The 20,879-nt window shown below is 46.3% G+C and overlaps 1 protein-coding gene across 1 annotated transcript in view; it reads right to left on the bottom strand.

The window, feature by feature from the left end:
- The window catches only part of LOC146174666 (lipase member M-like), a 74,028-nt gene that overhangs the window by 45,920 nt on the left and 7,229 nt on the right, over window positions 1-20,879 (bottom strand). The window contains exons 2-4 of the mRNA XM_084585429.1: window positions 20,076-20,164; window positions 9,491-9,707; window positions 7,923-8,037 (exon numbers count right to left, since the gene is read on the bottom strand). Coding sequence (XP_084441555.1) covers window positions 7,923-8,037; window positions 9,491-9,707; window positions 20,076-20,164 — 421 coding nt within the window. The remainder of the gene's footprint in view (window positions 1-7,922; window positions 8,038-9,490; window positions 9,708-20,075; window positions 20,165-20,879) is intronic.

Below are 20,879 nucleotides of genomic sequence, written 5' to 3' on the forward strand. Positions count from 1 at the left end.
TCGAGTCCTTGGGCTGCTCCCGTGATATTGCTGAAGAAAAAAGACGGAACCTGGAGGTTCTGCATTGACTATCGTCGCCTCAACTCCATCACTAAAAAGGATGTGTATCCTCCCCCGCGCATCGACGATGCCATAGATTGCCTTTTCTCCGCGTCTTATTTCTCTTCCGTTGATTTGCGATCGGGGTATTGGCAGATTCCGATGGACCCTGCTGACAAGGAAAAAACTGCATTTGTAATGCCGGACGGCCTATTTGAATTTAACGTGATGCCCTTCGGCCTATGTAATGCCCCGGCCACATTTGAAAGATTTATGGACACAATACTTCGTGGCCTCAAGTGGGAAATCTGCATGTGCTATTTAGACGATGTTGTTATTTTTGGCCGGACTTTTACTGAACATAATACGCGTCTCGCTGTTGTTTTAGATTGCCTACAGAAGGCTGGCCTTGTCCTGAATTCCAAAAAGTGCCGTTTTGGTGAACGTCAAGCGCTGGTACTCGGGAATCTCGTCGACCGTGATGGAGTTCGGCCAGATCCACAGAAGACTGCAGCAGTTGCAGCATTCCAACGACCACAGACTCAAAAGGAGCTCGGCAGTTTTCTGGGGCTGTGTTCCTACTTTCGACGATTCATCCCAAGGTTTGCCGACGTCGCCTACCCTCTGACATCCCTTCTACAAAAGGACGTCCCTTTCGACTGGACCTCAGATTGTGACCCGTCTTTCTGCCAACTAAAGTTTCTGCTTACGTCAGATCCCATACTACTGCACTTCAACCCCTCCGCTCCGACTGAAGTCCACACCGATGCAAGTGGGATTGGTGTTGGCGCTGTGCTTGTGCAACGTTCGGAAACAGGCGAGCATGTAATTGCGTATGCAAGCCGTTCCCTCAGCAAACCTGAGCGTAACTACACTGTTACGGAGCAGGAGTACCTAGCTGTAGGTTTCGCTGTTCAGCGGTTTCGGTGCTATTTATATGGACGCCATTTCATGGTTGTGACGGACCATCATGCCCTGTGTTGGCTCGTCAACCTTCGTGATCCATCTGGTCGTCTGGCACGCTGGGGCCTTCGTCTGCAGGAGTACGACTTCACTGTTTCGTACAAGAGTGGCCGCAAACACGCCGATGCAGACAGTCTTTCACGTCTTCCTCTTCCTACGACCGAATGTGACTCTGGTGATTTCGATCATTACATCGCATCCGTCGTGCCCGAGTTTCCCGACGCCTCGGCTCTGGGCACTGCGCAAGAGACCTACATAAGCCTCGACCCACTGCTTGCGGAGGCGCGCGATTCCACTGCTTCCAGCCCATTTTGTCTCCGTGACGGCCTTTTGTACAAAAAGGCTTACTCAAGCACCGGCACGAATTTTCTGCGTGTGGTTCCAGAGAGCTACCGCTCGGGCATCTTACGTGCGATGCACGACGACCCCACTTCCGGTCACCTGGGCTCTTCCATCGTGCCCGCGACCGGTTTTATTGGCCAAAGATGCGCCAGACGATTGAGCGATATGTGGCGAGCTGCACTGAGTGCGAACGACACAAACGTCCTACGTCCACGCCACAGGGCCTGCTACATCCTGTGACTCCACCACGTGGCACATTTGAGAAAATCGGAATCGACCTTATGGGTCCCTTCCCGAAGTCATCCGACGGAAATCGTTGGATCGTGGTTTGCGCCGACTACCTCACCCGCTACTGCGAAACGGCAGTTCTTCCTTCAGCTACCGCTCACCACGTGTCCCTGTTCTTGCTCCGTTCTGTGATCCTCCGCCATGGACCTCCGCGAGTGATCACCAGTGACCGAGGTCGCCAGTTTATGGCAGATGTTGTGGAAGAGCTTCTTCGTTTGTGTGCGTCGCATTTCCGGCATTCCACACCATATCACCCCCAAATCAACGGCTTGACGGAGCGCACAAAGCGCACACTCACAAACATGCTATCTATGTACATCGCATCTGACCAGAAGAATTGGGATACTATACTGTCGTTTATAACGTTTGCATTCAACACTGCAACACATGAGACGACTGGCTACAGCCCGGTCTTCCTGCTATATGCCCGTCCTCCTCGGTATCGTCTAGACACCATTCTTCCTTTCTCCGTCCATGACGAACCCCGCATCGCGGAAACTCTTTGTCGAGCCGAAGAAGCTCGCCTCTCGCCCGTTTGCGAATTCTCGCTTAGCAAGAGCGTTCAAAAGCTCGGTACGACAGCCGGCATAACCATGTGTCTTACGCCCCTGGAGATTTAGTGTGGCTTTGGCGGGCGACCTCTGCGAAAGCGTGGGTTAGCCAAGAAAACGCTGGCGCATTACGCTGGCCCTTACGTTGTGCTTGAACGCGTCAGTGAAGTCAACTACCAAATAGCACGTATGACAGCAAGTCGTTCAGCCAGAACCGAAGTTGCCCACGTCGCCCGGATGAAGCCGTGTCACTCTCGTGGAAACCAATAACTACCTCGCCCGGGGGGGCTTCGTCTACCCAGGGGGAAAATGTAACAGTACAGAAGAAGGTGAAGTTTAGAATACAAGTGAAGGAGAAAGACGTTGAAAAAAAGAGGACTGTCGTGCCGGACGCGCTGCCGTTGACCAGCTGAGCTCCCTGCACTATCGTCTTGTTGTTCAGCGCTCCGACGTCTTGTCCCCGTCGTAACAATATATATATATATATATATATATATATATATATATATATATATATATATATATATATATATATATATACATATATTGGCGTATCGAATCACGAAGACAACGACCAACTTTTTCGTCCTCGAGAGCGCCAGCACTCGATGCATGTCAGTGGCAATAACGATGAAGATTACCACACTACAGTTTCCCCCCGGGCAGTGAAGGAGCCATCCTGGCGACTCATGGAGCCGAAAGGACAGACGGATCGTAGATGGCTTGATTCGGTCCACATGAACTATTTCGCGTACACGGCGACACAAGTCCGCAGAGGTCGTAACGGGCTCAACTACGTAGTTGACAGATGTTTTTTGAAGGACTCGGTATGGACCGTGATACCGAGCAAGAAGCTTCTTTGAAAGGCCGGTGGTTGAGGCAGGAACCCAGAGCCACACCAAAGCGTTGGGGGCATAAGAAGGAGCCTCGCCAGTGTCACGATGGTGTTTTTGTTGCCACTGGTGTTCCTTTAGTAGCGAGCGAGCTAGCTGGCGGCATTCTTCTGCGTACTGGGCGGCGTCCGAGAGTGGCGCTGATTCAGAAACATCAGGGCGGTAGGGCAAAAGCGCGTCCATTGTGCAGGTTGGGTCGCGCCCGTAAAGAAGAAAGAAGGGGGAGATACCAGTGGTGGTCTGTATATTCACTGAGCAGCTCCTTCGGAGTCCCGTGGCGAAGAATCAAGTTGTGGAGAAGAAACAAAGCAACGTCTCTTGCTGAGGCAGAGGGTAACGGTGATGTTTCAATGTAGCGAGTAAGATGGTCTACTGCCACGATAATCCACCGGTTTCCAGCGGCAGTAGTAGGAAGAAGGCCATAGAGATCTATGAAAACGCGGTCAAACGGACGAGCAGGACAGGGTAACGGCTGCAACGAAACAGGAGACTTCTGAGGAGTTTTTCGGCGTTGACAAGATTCGCAAGCGCGCACGAAATGTCGTACAAAGTGGTACATTCCACGCCAGTAAAATCGCAGACGTAGGCGCGTGTAGGTTTTCAATACGCCACCGTGAGCACACTGTGGGTCTTCATGGTACGCAGCACAAATTTCGGCGCGGAGATGACGCGGGATGACTACAAGCCACTTCCGTCCATCAAGCAAATAATTGCGGCGATAGAAAAGACCGTCACGAATGGAGAAGTGGTGGGCTTGGCGGACGAGACCTTTGCGTGAATGACCGGGAGTAGGACTTGAGAGAAAATCCAAAAGTGCCCTGATCCAGCGATCATTCCGCTGTTCGGTAGCCATGTCGATAGTGGCAAGAGTAGACAAATCGTAAGCACAGACGTGGTCAGACGAGGTATCACTTGGCAATGGCGAGTGGGAAAGAGCATCCGCGTCCGTATGCTTCAGACCTGACCGATAAATGACATGAATGTCATACCCCTGGAGACGGAGAGCCCAGCGAGTAAGGCGACCACATGGGTCTTTCAGAGAGGCGAGCCAGCACAAAGCGTGATGATCGGTCACAACATAAAACGGTCGGCCATACACATAGGGACGAAATTTCCCGATGACCCAAATAATGGCCAAACATTCCCTTTCTGTGACTGAATAATTAGACTCTGCTTTCGTCAATGTTCGGCTGGCGTATGCCACAACATACTCGCTGAAACCAGGCTTACTTTGGGTAAGGACGGCACCAAGCCCAATACCGCTGGCGTCAGTGTGGATCTCCGTAGGCGCAGTCGGATCAAAGTGGCGTAGAATGGGAGGCGAAACCAAAAGGTGGCGTAAAGTGTTAAAGGCTTTGTCGCAGGCTGGAGTCCAGGAGGAAAGGTTGGAGCTACCGGCAAGGAGCCGGGTCAGAGGAGCGATGATAGAGGCGAAGTTCAAGATGAAGCGTTGAAAGTAGGAGCAGAGGCCAATAAAACTCCGGAGCTGCTTCAGGGAGGTTGGCTTCGGAAACTCTGCAACTGCGCGAAGTTTGGTGGGATCAGGAAGAATGCCGTCCTTAGAGACTACGTGGCCTAGAATTGTGAGTTTTCGAGCGGCAAAGTGGCACTTCTTCAAATTCAACTGAAGCCCAGCGTCGGCGAGACACGTGAGGACATGCTTTAGGCGGAGAAGGTGAGAAGAAAAGTCGGTGGAAAAAACTACGATGTCATCCCGATAACAAAGACAGGTCTGCCACTTGAGTCTACGAAGAACAGTGTCCATCAGGCGCTCGAAAGTAGCTGGGGCATTGCAAAGGCCAAAGGGCATAACGGTGAACTCGCGATGCATGTCAGTGGCAATAACGCTGAAGATTACCACACTACAATATATATATATATATGATATAAAATATTTCATAAAAGTCTTCCAGGATCCAGAAATATGTGTAAAATGAGGTAGGGGCGCACAAACAAAAACAACGGTTTATTTCCGACGTTTCGGCCGGGCCCCGGCCGAAACGTCGGAAATTAACCGTTGTTTTTGTTTGTGCGCACCTACCTCATCTTATACATACATACATACATACATACATACATACATACATACATACATACATACATACATACATACATACATACATACATACATACATACATACATACATACATACATACATACATACATACATACATACATACATGCATTAGTGACCAAGGTGTTGACAAGTCGAACGTCAACAATTAATGCGTGGCAGCAGTGCTCGAACCCCGCAATTCAGGCCCAACTTTCGTTTTTCTATATATAGCCTAGACTAGCAGGTATCACGGTATGACCCCTCAGTACTATCATTTGTATAACATTTGTGGGCTACTCGTTTTGCGCAGAAGACTGAAAGCGGTGTGGATTGATTAGGAGGGTAACGGAGCACAAAATAGCTAGTTGAGTCGGGACATACGCTAGGCGGGGGATTCGCGCAGGCTACCTCTGCAATATCAAGCCATGCTTCCGGTGACCCATCTTCAAACGGCCAATGCGGCTGAAACATTTGTTGCAGGTGTTTCCGGATGGCGTCAAATTATTCGTCGTTTTGCGCTTTACACACTACATTTGGCTCGCAGTATTTAATTCAGATATGACGAAGTAGTAAAGCGAATGTAGCGTAAATGAATATACATCATGTGATTAGGATATAAACACGGATGGAATGCTGTGTGCTCCAATACTTGTTCCTCAAAGGTGTTGAGCTAAACAACATGTTCTGTGCGCTTGAACATGTTCAGCCTCATGTTTCTCTTGCTGCGTACACCAGTACGGGAGGGAAGCGAGCAAAAGTGGTCGTGTGTGGTGCTGGGGCGCGTGCGGGACAAGGAGACAAATAATTGGCGCGCACATGGATTAAAATCAAACCGACTTCTGTACCGCACCCACAAGACCACCCAAGCCCCTTTATTCGGTGCGATAAGGACCGCGGGAGTACGCTCCTTTCTGAGGCACGTGCCGGTGAGCGGCGCATTCTGCTCTACAGTCAGCGTTTCGAAACTTCTGCGGAGGTTCAGGCAGCGCTCTGCCGACAGTGCGATTGAGAGTAGGAGAGTATTGAACATTTGGTGTTTCACCGCAAGCACCGCAGGTGCTGGAGTTCGCTAGGGTTGTCGCTTCTGACGGAGGCGTACCGCATACGGCGGTGATGACAGCTAAAGCACGACTCTGCTAGTTGTACTGGTTGACTCGCCAACATGGCCTGGGATATGCCTGGACAGACTGAGGGATGAGAACTAAAGGAAAGTTCAGTGATTCATGCGCTCTCTTCACACCTCTGATTTTAATGCGAAAGAAAGCCTTTGCCTCATCGATGTCGTGAGCAAGTGTCACGCCTTTGCGGCGTCTCTAATTGGTTGAGACGGATGACGTCATGGAGGTCTCGACCAATCACAGAGTACCACCGCAGTATGAAGGAATGCGTGCCTTATATGGGCATATGGCAATCAATAATCAATGACCGAATACTTATTTACTAATTACTAAATTATTACGAATTACGTTTAATTGACTGAATAATTATTTTCTATACTCATTATTTACTTGTTGATTCCTATTGATGTTTAATATAAATAAAATTATTAGTAAGTGACAGTTGCTAAGCAATGAGTAACTAATTCGTGCCGCGCATCCGGTAAAATCAAGCACACAACAGTAAACGTAGCACAAGTGCGAAGATACAAGGAGCGCGATCTCGTCGCTGCCAAGGAGAATTCACTGAATAAATGCTCTCGCAGAATGTGAAAGAGTAGTTGCTCGCTTTACTCTTAGCAGCATTCACCGCTACATGCGCAATAGTCGCTTTGCAGAATGCAGAACTGAGGCTTTCGCCTTTCATCACTTTAGTCGCCAAAGTGTCCTCAATTTTTTTTTTCTTTTCTTGACTGTAAACGGCTAGGGCACACGCCCCCTTCCCCTACGCAAAGGGATGACCACACAATTATAATCATCTACATCATCATCAGATGGCGTTTGGCGTAGCCTGCCCCAGCCGGGTGTATATAATAACCGCTCTCACCTCTCGCTGCCACGTGATGATGGAATGGATGGATGGATGGATGGGCCAGGCAACAGGCCGTGCTGGTCAAAGTTATATCGCCGCAGTAGGGCAGCTTTTGATGCTCTCGAACAACCTTTGCTTCACGAGGTTTTTGAGCCTTAGCTCGATAATCGATCGCTGCCCCATTTTTGAGTTATTATGATAGCGTATAATTATGCCAATAATCATTCTAAGAAATAAAATAGCCAACAGAAAGGACAAGCGCCAGGATCTCAGAAAAAAAAAAAATGAAGCATGTAATAAGGCACTCCACTTTTGAAAAAGAGTGAGTAGTTTCAAATTTTTGCAAGGCAGGTGTTGTATCGGTTAGTCAAAATTGGTGCTCGTCTTGTGTATCGAAAGTACTTATGACAGATACTGCCGGAAACATACACAATCAACGTAGGGTGAGGTCACGAGAAGCCGCAAAAATACGCCTGCCGTAGCGATTGTAGTACGCTTGTAGCCCTCTGTGTTTCGTTGGTTTTACTTGAAAAATGGGAGACATGCAAGTTACAATCTCGCACAGCGTTGTTAACCGAGAGAATGAAAGTATTGAAAATATATGTGTAAAATTGTTTTCTTGGCCTTCTATGCGCAGTATAGAAAAAGAAGGGGTAATTTGTGAACGAACTCGATCTCGATCTTAAGGTAAAAACTTGGGAATAATTGGAGTAATGCAGAACCTTCCACTACGTAGAAACGTATCCGATGAGAAAGAAAATTACAATCAAAAGATGCATTCGGGCTCCTAAGAGCTCTGGTAAGTATTACAAAGCACTAGCCTCCAGCGCCAGTATCGAGGATCCTTTTGACCGAAAAACTTGTGCCGGGAACGGGATGGTGTTTCCCTCGTGTTCATTGCCCAGACGTCGTAATTGCTCTCAGCCAGCATGAAGCCTGCATATATGTAAGAAATAAATATTGAATCAGAATCAAACATCTTCTTTCCTTTACATTCTTTATATTTTGTTCAAAGCTTTCTGGTTAGCATTTTCGCTTTATCCCTAAGGACTGTGCAGTGTCATTCAGATTGTTTCACTCCGTCGCTCTAAAAATACCGGCCACTGACTTGAAGGATCCTTGCAACTAGCAGCGGGGCCAAACACTGGCCTTGATGCGGCACCACGAGGTATTATTTTATTCAGCTATACAGTTCAGGAGCGAAGCCACAGCCAGTGCAAACGTCACCACCGAGATTCTAACAAGGCCGTTGAATAACCTTCTCTCCTATCAGCACACGTCACGACGAGCGGGCGAGCGATAAAGGATCAGTGAATGAATCTGCGCGTACAGGCTTAGGTAAAGCGGCGAGAGAACACCACGTGACTCGAATCAAATCAGCGCTCACACCTTCATTTGCTGGTACTTTATCTCCAATCCGGTGCCGTGACGGGGGCTACTGAGGTGCGCTGACCTTGTCAAGATCTCGGTGGGGACGGTGCAATACACCATCAGCGGACGACACGTCTTCATAGAGCTTTCTGTGCCCCTATGCGCTCAATATTATTTTTTGTGGTAAAAAAGAGTGCCTGACCTTTCCACGCTGTAGGGCTTCAGAAAACTCCTTCTCTTTGTATGCTAAAATTGATATGAAGCCGCCTTGTCAGGCTTCGGCAAGTTACTTCCACCAAACACTCAATGACATTAATTAAGAAGTTTAGCGAGTTCTGCCTATTTGCGTACAAATAAAATATTCTTTATTGTCACACCGATCTGGGCGGAGACTTTGTCAAATTATAATTTCCTTCCTTTCACTCCCTATATTTTGTAGTATCGAGAAATGCCAACTAGTATACCCGGTATATTTCTGAGTTGGCAGTAACTACGAACGTCGCGTAAAGTGAGGAAAATCCAGAGAAAAACTGCAGAAGAAAAAGCGGAGGAAGAAGCTAATAAAATACAAGCTCTCTACAAGAGCAGACTCTCGCTGCTAATGCTCGAATTTCAACCTATCGCAAAATAAAGGTATCATTGTGTTGATCAGGTAATTATTTGAAAGCACGAAAATGACTGTTTTACGAAGAATTTATTTTGTTACCCATAGCGGCAGCCTATTTTTAAATAATTAGAGTTTAAAATTGCTCTTCTCGTAACTGGGCTTATTGCACTCAAAGTCTTAGATTTGATTGCGGGTGGAATTAGCATCAGTATGACGAGCATGACCGGCAATAGTAGGGCTGCCTTCGGAATAGTGATCAATTTTAACGGCCTGAAACCAGTGCTCACAGGAATATCATGCCCTCGCTGAAATCGCTTCTTGCATGTACTAATTAAACATCAGAAATAAAGGCGAAAATATTTGAGTAGTTCTTTCATTTTCAGACTCTCCTTGGAATTTAAACTTACCTACCAGCGCTCTGCGAAGGGTAGTTGGCGAACCATGAGCCAGAATCACAGAGTATGCCCGGCACCAGAAGAATAGGGCGTCGTCGCCCAGTCCCCTTCGGTGACTTGACTTCACGGACAGCGCTCATAAGTGTGACTCGGTCCACTTCAAGGACATACCCGTCTTGTGTTTTGGTCTCACTTGTGTCACACTGGAAACCCATATGTCTCACCAAGTCACACTGCAAAGATGTCCCCAGTGCAATATGATCAGCACATATCTCTTAAACTTCAGTAAGTTTCCGTGACTCAACGTCACCTTTGAATCTGACACTTACGCGGAAACTCTGAACGATACACTGCGTTCGATTGAGACATGTGACGTTAAAAGTTATTTTGAATTTTTTATACTCGTATTTCAACAATACCTTTTATGCATTTCCTTTCCCTTTCTTTCATTTTTTCTGGTTTAACGTCCCAAAGTGACTCAGGTTATGAGAGACGCCGTAGTGGAGGACTCCGGAATATATGACCAACTGGCGTTCTTTAATGTGCACTGAAATCGCACAGCACACGGGCGCCTTGCTTGTTGCCGCCATCGAAAAGCGGCCGCCGAGGCCGGGATTCGATCCCGCATCCTTGGCAACAATAGTCGAGAGCCGTAACCCCTGCGCCACCCCAGCGGGCTTTTTCAGCCCATCCAAATAAATGCGCTAATGTATATTATGTTAATAATTTTTTAATCATAAAAGAACACTCTGTTATTCGTGTTCTGTTCTATCGTGATGTACGAATGAGGTAATTATTATTTAGGGTTTACCGTGGAGGCCGCCGGGGCTCAGGGATCCCGGTTTCCAATCCTTCTTACTTTAATTGATAGAGAAATAGTCTTCACCATCATTATCATTCACAGAGCTACAGCAGCTAATGGACACAGGCTGCTGGTACTCGTGAAGCGAGAACTTTTGAAGGTAACAAATTTCTCTCCCAAATGTCAGGATGCTTTTACACGTGGAGTTAGAGAGCGCGTCATGTACTACTATGCCCTAATGACTGAGCGTCTGTTTGAAACTCTCTCAACCATTCTTATAGACGAATATGGTGGTGGAAACTCCGGGAGTGGCAATAAATGCATCCAGATTATATTAGGAATGATGGCAGAAGACGACGAGGGCGAAGCAACACGTTGAACTTCGATGGCGAAAGAAGCAAGAATTAGCGACCAAGGCGAAGGACTTATGAACAGCGAACATCCATAATGACTCATATCAGGAGCTGGTTCAAGCGATGAAGACTGTTCTGTGTGTAAACACAACCTGTGAATGACACCGACATACAACAAAAGCCTGGTGCAATGAGGACGAGGCGAATGCAATCAGTGATCGTAAAGAGGTCAGTCGTAGGTTTCGCTGGCTAAAACATCAGGCCACTCTGATGCTGTGGTTGAAGCATGGCGAACTGGAATACCATTCCCTAAACCAACGTGTCTTTCTTGATCTCAAAATGAAAAGCCAGAATGCCCCAATCCTTTTTGAAGGCACGTTAATTCGAGCTTACAAAACTATTCCCAGGTAGATTTCGCGACTCATTTGATGCTCAAATGAACGAGGGAACAGCTGTGTGTCGCTACTGGAGAGATGGATACATGCATCTCAGAGCGCCGAACACCTCGGCCCATTAAGTGGTGAATATCTGAAACAGGTCCTTGATAGTGGGGTGGGGAATGTGAAGGCGGAACTTCGACGCTGGCCAACGAATCACGTACCAGAACGACCGACGACTCGGAGGGGCACTGAAACAGTACCAGGAGGTGATGACATCCCTTTGACTGTAATAAGAAATTTAAGGCTCCTGGCCAGAGAAAAGTAGGTGAATAATCCTTAGCAATGTGATTGTGGTGGCCGCGATCTTAAAAGAGGGTAGCTGAACAGGGTAATAACTTTATACAAAAGAACGGGAGATGAATGGGGTCTGTGAAATTAGCACCCAATTTCTGTATTGCCATTGCTCTGCTAGATGGCTGCTCGAAATATCCGAGACCGGCTGCAGAGACGGCTTGAGAAAATTGATCCTAGGGGAGCTACATATGGGATTTTGCGTGGGACGACTGGCTAAGGACAACCTGTTCGGGTTGATGCAGTGCATAAAGATCGCAACGAGGCCGAAAGACCGCCCTATGTAGCCTTCCTCTACATTTGAAGAGGCTGCGAACATACGGAAAAACAGTTGTTGCGGAACATACTGACCGGGACTTGAAGAAGGATGAATTAAACCTACCCAAGGCACTGTACAAAGACAGGCCAGCAGTTGTAGTGGTGCTGGAGCTACGCAACTCTACTTGTTGCACTACATCGAGGAGGGCTGCAAGGCTGCCCATTGCATGTCGCCTCTGATATACATGCTATGTACAGTGAGTGATACACAGCCTTGGCTATATAACCTACAGCACACAAGGAGGGACAGCCTATGACCCGCTTGTTTGAGGATAGTCCGCTGTTGTGCGTTATTAGCTTGTATGATGTAGGTTAAAATGGCTTGCATCTGTTCTGCCATAAATGCTGTTCTCCGGTCAGTGATAAGCCATAAATGCTGCCATAAATGCCATAAATGCTGTTCTCTGTTCTGCCATAAATGCTGTTCTCCGGTCAGTGATAAGCATTTTGGGGGCGCCATATTGCAGGATAATTTGTTCGACGAAAAACTTGGCGACGTCTTCGGCGGAACCATTAGGTAGACTTTTCGCTTCGGTTTAGTGGGTCATTTAATGCAATGTAATCGGTGGCCCCGAAGATTTATTTGTTTCAAGTTGATGAAGCAGAGAAATGGCCGATGAGGTCCATCCTATCTGATGAAAGGGATTTGTCGGGGGTGGTATCGGGTTCATTTGCCCAACAGGTCTTATCGGGTTTGCCATGCAGCGCTGATACTGACGGCCCATTTCCACGGTATGGGCAATGTCGGCAGTCTACCGTGGCCAGTAGCACTTGTGGATCCGGTACGCCATATACGCACGTCAGAGATTCCTTGCGGTCGGCTGATCGTGCAACACCTGCGGAATTGTCCTGTCTGGTGTTCTTAGGAACAACGGGAATCTGTGGAGTCCTGTTGGGCGCGGAGTTCTTCACGAGGACATCATTATGTAAGGCGAACGAAGAAAAACGACTCTTGGAGGGTTTCGTCTGATAGCAGTTTGGCGTAATGCAGCAGCATAGCTCATCGATGCTGCTCTCGCCGACATTCCAACTGCCATCCGCCGGCCAACTACATCGACTGGGTCCTTCTTCTGTCTCTCGACAACGCAGCCGTCGCTATGCTCTGGCAAAGCTTGGAGAGTTTGTTGGCTTAGGCCTCGGAGCCAAGCTTTACGGCAAATGTCACAGGCAATCAAACCAGCAGCCTCCTCGGCCGCCGTGATTCTGGTGGGGCTAGATGTCCGTACAGATTTCAGCCACGCATGACAGGGCTGTCAATACACGTGTTTCAGTCAATCTTACGTTGAAGCTACACAGCCGTCACTTGACAACTGCCTAATGCTTGCTAGACTGCCTCACAGATGACGTCCGTGAGCGACGCATACTGCGGCAGCGTTGGCGATAGCAGCAGTCGACGCATCTCTTCTCGAGCAACCTCACGGATAACCTCACGGAGCTTATCTCCGCTTGTAGCTGTGGCGTCGCAGTGGCTTGCAGAGAACACTTGAAGAGGACTGGTGTACTGTCGATTTGGGGTGTCTAGGGTCCTTTTTGTTTAGAGTGCTTTTCTTACGATTTCGGCAACGGTTTGAGGTGCGCTTTTTACGAAACAAGCGATAAGCGATTATTTGACGCCTCACTTAAAATAATTCACTTTCTCTTCCCAGTCATTTCAGGGTCTGAGCGGCAAAAATGGCGCTTGGTTTCTTCAACATAATAAGGACGGACTGAGTTGGGAGCAGAATCGTCCTTTGGAAGCACATTTCCGCTCTTTCTTTACAGATGGCACTTGTAAGAGCCACAGAAACTCTGCCTTAAATATGTCCCAGTCATTCAGAAAAGTCTCATGGTCTTCAAATCATGCTCGTGTAGCTTCTAGAATTTCAAAAATACTTTCCTTTACTTTGTAGCATCGTTGACCCTGTTGAATCTTGCCGCGCGGTCGAAGAGATCAAGCTAATCTTCCTCATCTTCATATGGCCGGCCGTAGAAGGTGAGGGGCTCACGAGGTTACGCGAACACGAGAGGCCGTGTTTCTTCGGCTAGCTGCGTCTTCAAGGGTATGGTCTTCTTGACCGGGTTCAGCACCTCTACCAGATATTACAGGGTAATGACAAAGCCGTAGGCACAATTTAGGAGGCTTGAAATTCACTAAAATAAACTGTTTATTGGGTGGACGAATGCTCCAGTTGCATTCGTCAGCGCTCAATTCAAAATAGGGCAAAACATAATCTAGATGATCCGTCAAAGGAATCTAGAAACTTCTCAAACGATACGGAAACCGTTGGGCTTCCCTGCGACTACTCGAGAAGAATCTACGTTTTTCGCTCTACAAAGAAAGCAATAAACCCGCGTCTTGTGACAAGGAGCATGAACGAGATCGTTCCGTGCGCTACAAGCCACAGTGATAAGGCCGCATACTGGCGGCTGTTGAAAACAACAATAAATAAAGCTTCTCAAGGTTTGTGGTAATATGGGGCACTGGCATTTCAGCCCGCTGCGGATGTGTTTTGATAACCACGAATCTATGATTATGAGGTGGAAACTGAAGGATATGCACCTGTTCCGTGAAAGCTGTAGGGGGCGCACATAAGGCTAGTAGAATAAACGAAGTACCTAGGTGTTTACATCAGCAGTAGATGTAAGAATTCGTCTGAACAAGAAAAACAGCTTACAGTGAAGACGATCCCATAAAATGGCATGTTGTGCCACCACATGCTGGTGTTATTCAAGATATATGAGGCGATATGGGCCGCGTGGAAGTTTTTAGTGGTTCCGAGCCTAACTTATGGGAACGCGGTCCTTGGATATTGTATGTTGTAAGAGAATTTCTGGAACGGTACCAGATAGATGTGACACGAATCTCACTAAGGTTCCTTAGCGTGTATACCTGTGAAGGGGATACTAGGCGAACCGATGTCAATTCAGGTTTTTATTTCCAAGAAACAATACATTCTGGAGAGGTGCCAAGGGCTAAAAGCTGCCTCGTCAGCTTGACTAGGCCCATGACACCCTGCACAAGGCTGTCGTGGTTTTATACAACATATCAAGTACCCAGAAAGTATTACAGACATGTTCAAAATTAGTTTGGAATATCGATAGTAGATAAGCACAAAGGACACATCACTGTACCAACTACGCAAGGAAGTAAACAAATTAGCATAAAAACAAAAACAAATAGATACATACACGTTGAAAGAAAGACCCTTAGAAAGCAAATACATTTACTCATCAGTCCTTTTCGAGAAAATACATTCGTAATTGTTTAACTCTATAACTAGATACACATTTATGCTTATCCAGAATTAACGACATGTATGCTGCGATGACTGATATTTGTAATTGTTTCGAAACTTTGCAGAGAACTACACTTCATCACTGCGTGTGAGTAGTGTGCGGTCTTATTTTTAAAGATGCTAGCTAGATTCGTAAAAAAAGAACTTCAAAAGCTGAACAGGAAAAGTAGAAAGAGCGGAGAAGGCGATACGCATACAAGAATTGAGCTCGAATTATACGTAGGTTATGAAGGCACTTCGCGTGGGCAACAGGTATTAAAAGGTAGCAATATGTCGCATGACCCTCTTTTGAGGCATAGCTATCTTTACCATGTTTCGTTTTGTAGTCGTAGCCCATACTAGGTTGGAGTAGCAATATGCGAAGCAAAACGTGCATTTTGTCTTGTGTTCGAACAAGTTGTAGGCAACGAGATAAGGCTCCCATTACTGCGGCTAGTTTTTTACAAACCTCTTCTACATGTTTATCCCAAGTTAAGTTGGCCGAAAACGTGACCCCAGGAACTTTATTTTCATTTACTATTTGAACTTCTTGGCCTTAATATCTGGCAGCAAGGCTTATTTGTATTATTTTATTTTAGCTATATTATGACAATTTTTGTCTTCATAGGATTTATACTAATACAGTTCAAATTCGACAAGAGATGTAATCTTTCAAGTATTGGATTGTATTTGAGAATTAAGTCATCAACGTTAGGACCTGAAATTAGTATGCTGCGGTGGTCTGCATACATGACAAATTTTATGGTGGGATCAATGTTCACAATATTATTAATGTATACATTAAAAAGCAAAGGCCCTAACACGCTGCCTTGAGGAACTCCATTTCGCACTAATAAAAAAGTTGATTGCTGGCCATCTACGTAAACTGACTGCTTCTTGTTGTTTAAACAAGACGTTATTGGATCAAGGGGTGTTCCGCGGATTGCACACAGTGAGAACTTATAAGTTAGTATACTATGGTTAAGACTGTCAAACGCCTTACTGAAATCTATAAACAAGCCTGTAGTAAAAAGGTTCATTATTTTGTTAAATGATTTCCTTAAGGGTTAGTAAGGCAGTTTTTCTTGGTCGTTCTTTACGGAAACCAAATTGTTCGTCACATATTGTATTCTTAGCATAGAAAAATTTAGATATCTGAGAGATAATAACGTTATCTAGTCCTTTGGAAAAAACAGGAATGACAGAGAGGGGCCTATAATTGCTTGTGTAATTTCTGTTACCGCCCTTAAAAATGACAGTCACCCTGGTTTTCTTCATTTCACGAGAATACACGCATGTTTTCAGAATCAAATTGAAAATATGAGCAATAGCAGGTGCTATGAATTCTATGACATACTTCACTGACTTTATAATTTTATATGAATGTTATCTACGTCTAAGGCGTTGCTATTTTGTAAGTTCATGAACGTTGTGTAAACCTCTAATTCATCTGCAGGTTCAAGGAAAAGGCTGTCTGCGCATGAGTTTCCAGCCATTTGGGAGTTCGGTAACTGGTTCATAGTTATCCCAACATTCGTGAAGTGACTATTAAAATGATCTATTAAAAGCTCACTACCTTTATGGTTTATAATTTTGACTGATGTGTTATGCGTCCCCGGCCGATGACGTCATTTATCAGTTTCCAAACAACGTTGGGGAAAAACGCTTTATTTGCAATTCCAGCACAGCAAACAGTTCTTGATAATATTATTTCTTCGCTCGTCGAAGCTCAGCGTTCAGTCTGTTTTGTATGCTTTTAAATGTAATGAATGTTTCTGGCGACAGAGTACGTAAGACAGCGTGTTAGAGCATTTTCTTCTTTATCATTCTAATATGAATGGGTGTAAGCCACGGCTTTCTAATTTTGTTCGAGTGCTTGATCTGCTTGAAGGAAAAATACAAAGCAGAGATTGTATAAATTCGGACATACATTTGGAGTATGCAATATCTGCATCTTTTAAACTGTATAAGTAGGAACAATTGTGAATGCTAATCTCATACTTGAATTATTCCAGAGCACTGCCTGATATATATTAGACATAGATTAGCTTTTCTGGACACCTGCAGCCCTTCCGGTTAGTGTAGAACATAAACACAAGACAGTGATCACTGACATCGAGTTAGTGGTACCAGTGTGTTTTACGATAGTTTAAATATTGTTAATGAGTAGATATATACAGGATGCAATAGTTTGTGTGACACCTATCGAAGTGTTGATCAAGTTCATGAAACCTGTGAAATGAATACATATATCTATATTAAAGTCACCTCCGCAAATGAGGCGAAAATTGTTTGCGCTAACGTAGTCTCACAATTTTTCAAAGAATTCTAGGAAGCAAGAAATACTGCCGCTAGGAAGTTGGTAGACTACTTCTATCACTTCTAAATGACATTCCAAGGTCAACATCTGACAATTGATAGTTAAAGACAAGAACTCCGGAAGGAGATTGCAATGACGTTTCGATTCAATGTATGCGTCAACATCGCCACCTTGTCGGCTTGGACCGGTTAATAAAATCATTCTTGTGCCCACTCAGGTGTAGTGCGCTGCTGTCACTGTTAAACCATGTTTCGGAGAGCATGATAATAGTAAAATGAAAGCTGCACTTGCTGAGCAGGCTATTTGACCTTCTTTATTATTAGCGGAACGAACATTAGGTGTGTAAAATTGAACTACAATGCTGATGCGGACGCTGGACGCGAGAGGGTAAAATGAGATCGTGACATTCTGTCCTGACCGTTTATGTACACGTGGGTAGATTAGATTTTTGTTTAGGGCCTGCTTTGGCCAGATCCGCTTCGGGAGATAAAGCAGCCCATACAGCTTAATAGACATCAGGGCCAATCTTTGGAAGGTCAGCTTCATAATATATACTTACGATTTCCGAGTAACGAGTCTGTCGTGCAAATATCTTTCCATTGTTGGTCCAGACTGACTTCCATTTAAAGTTGTACTTCCTTTTCACTGCTATTCCTAGCAATGTTTTCTGAGCAGGACAGAGGTGCTCGTGCACGTAGACCGGTGTTTCCTCATCAAGCCCTATGTCTTTGTGTGTGAACATTGTTTTTTTTCGCTTTATTGAGAGCAGCGTCATGGTTTGTTGCCTTAAATTGAACCACTATGTTTGTCATGTCAAGTTTGCCGGTAGATAAGCGATGGAACGTCTCAATGTCGGATTCAGTGATAGGTTCTTCGATGGCGTTTCCAATCTCGGACAGAATGGCCACAACATTTTCACTTTTCTTTTCGATAACACCAAAAATCCCAAGATGTGCTTTTCGCCAGTATTGCTCTGAATGAACCACTCCTTTTCTAGTTCTGATGCAGTCTTTTCAAGAGTGCGGCATTTAGCCTGAAGCATGTCATTTTCATTTGCTTCCTTCGTACTTTTTCACTTTTCAGCCTGTAGTTCTGTCTTTATCAAGGATTTGGGCATGATTATATTCAAGGAGGAGGAGGAAGATGAGGAGGAAAGGCAGGTAGGCTAACCGGTAAAAGAAACCGGTGTGCTACCCTGCACTAGGGGAGAGGGGTGAGTGGATATAAAAGTTGTGGGTAAGAGAGGGATGGGTGAAGTCAGTACAATCACATCACAGACATGTCACATAACATCACGTCACAGTGATATCACGTAACATAACAGCAAAATCATAACCTTTCGATCAGTCCTGTGTTTTTCATAAAGCGGAGCAGTGCCTATAGGAGGCCTCCGCCGCAGACGATCGCCGATCGCCGTGGCCAGGGACCTAGGATCTTAATTTTAGTCAGTGGGCGTAAATCTATACGCTCCAGCCGACGGCATAGACACTGTCTTTCCTCACTGTATATGGGGCACTCACAAAGAATGTGGCCTATAGTCTCGTCGCACCCGCAGCTAGTATATGCAGGGCTATTTGCCATACCTACCACATAAGAATAAAGGTGTATGAATGCTACAGCAACCCACAGGCGGCACAGCAAGGTTTCTTCACGTCGGGGTAGGCCAGGTGGAAGCCGGAGCTTCATGTCAGGGTCCAGGGATTTTAAGCGGCAGTTCGCACATTGGTCAGAGTTCCATAAGGAGAGCGCGTGTTCCCGCGAAAGTGCGCGAAGCCCGCCGGCGGCATCTGCCCTGGAAAAGGAGATCAACACACAATCGCTGTCTTGGTGGGCTGTTCGTGCGACTTTGTCCGCCCGGAGATTGCCCGCTATGCCGCCGTGTCCTGGAAGCCATTGGTAGATGATGTCATGTCCTCCATTAATGGCATAGGGATGAAGTTGTCGCATTTGCGCGACGGGTTGCCCATGGGTTCCACGGCGAAGAGCCGCTTTTAGGGCTTGCAGGGCTGCTTTCGAATCTGTGAAAATAGACCACCGCTGAGGGCTCTGCTGACTCATATGCCTAATTGCGACGCGACGAGCGGTTAGCTCTTTGGCTGTTGAAGAAGTCCAGTGAATTGGCCTAATTTGTTTTGTAGTAATTGCGGGTATGACCATGGAGCCTGAAGAACTCAAGGCATTCGCTGGACTCTCGGTGTAGACGTGCAAACGATTTGCATGGTGCTCATGAAAGTATTCAAGAGTGATTTGTTTTAGTTCTGTCGGCGATAGCTCGACTTTCTTCCTGATGCCTGGTATCAAGCACGTGTGGTTGATAGTGGAGAGACCGTCGTCTCTTCATAGTGGAGGGGACGGCCTAGATGTGGGTGCAAACTGGGATGGCAGAATAGCGTGATGCGCATCAACGGTCTCTGTAAACGTTGGAAGCGTTTTTCACGGTGTTCAAGGCGCAAGTGTCTAATTTCATTTGGAAGTTCCCTTTCCATCGATTCTTTGAATGTTATCAGCTCTTGTTTGAGTTCTTTCTTTAGCCTAGAAAATCCCCTTTCATCTTATCCAAATACTCGACATGCTTCGCGAATCCACAATCAAAGGAAAATCATAACTTGGTTGCTTGGCAGTAGCGGCGACTGACGGAGAAAAATACGAAACTAGGTATGTACCGTACTAATCTGCAGCGAAAATGCAGCAGGCGCCTAGAAAATGCTCAGTTGTCGTCACCACTGCCGAGTGAGCCAACCAGCAAATGATGTCTCCTTTTATGCTGTTCACCTAAATGCTGCAGATTGCAAGTAGATGCCGCAGATTGCACGTAGAGCTGACGGATACGCCTCCTGGTGGTGGCGGGTCTCGGCTACTGTGCGGGGGCCACCGGTATAAGGGCTTGAGGTGCAGCCGCACTGAACGGCGATCTGCAACGAAAAAGGCTGCAGGTGTTTAGAAGGTGCTCAGTTGTAACCCCAACTCCAAAATAATGGGCTGATCCTTCTTCATGGCAAGGGAGGATGTGGGAAGTACCTGTTGCAGTGGCGACTCTCGAGTCTCCTCGTGAGCCACATCGCTCACGAGGTATGGATACATGGCACTTTCATGAGGGGTGCCACAAGTTGGATTAAACGCGCAAGGACTCTTGCGATATGTATGGCCTCCCAACATTTCGCGTAGCAGAGTTCGTACGCACTAAAGGGCCGTCCAGCAAGAAATTTCGTGAACATGTGCGATTCGCGGATACAGCGGAATGGACAGAACGAGCAAAGAAAAAGTCCCACCAGTCGATGTATGTTCAGTGGAAGAAGTCCATTGAGTGACGGACTGCTATGACAATAGAAGAGGAAGTAGGCTGCCGGCAGAGACGTAGCACTCTACGGGCAAAAACATGACGAGCACTGTTCACGATGGACAAATAAAGCATTGTCCCATTTTCGGTGCAGCGGAAGAAACACTGCCGCATGTGGTGACACGCTGCATAGCAATCCAACATCAGGTCCACATGGATTCACTATCCACCACCCTTGGCTTTCAAGACTCGAGCCGCAAGCGCGGCATTTGAAGAAACGAAACGCCGTTTTGATCATTGGTGGCGTGGGGCTCCATTACAGGAAAGTCGTTACGTCAAACCTGAAGTTC

This window comes from Amblyomma maculatum, chromosome 11, assembly GCF_055883805.1.
Source record: "Amblyomma maculatum isolate TAMU_Amacu chromosome 11, ASM5588380v1, whole genome shotgun sequence".
Lineage (NCBI taxonomy): Eukaryota > Metazoa > Arthropoda > Arachnida > Ixodida > Ixodidae > Amblyomma > Amblyomma maculatum.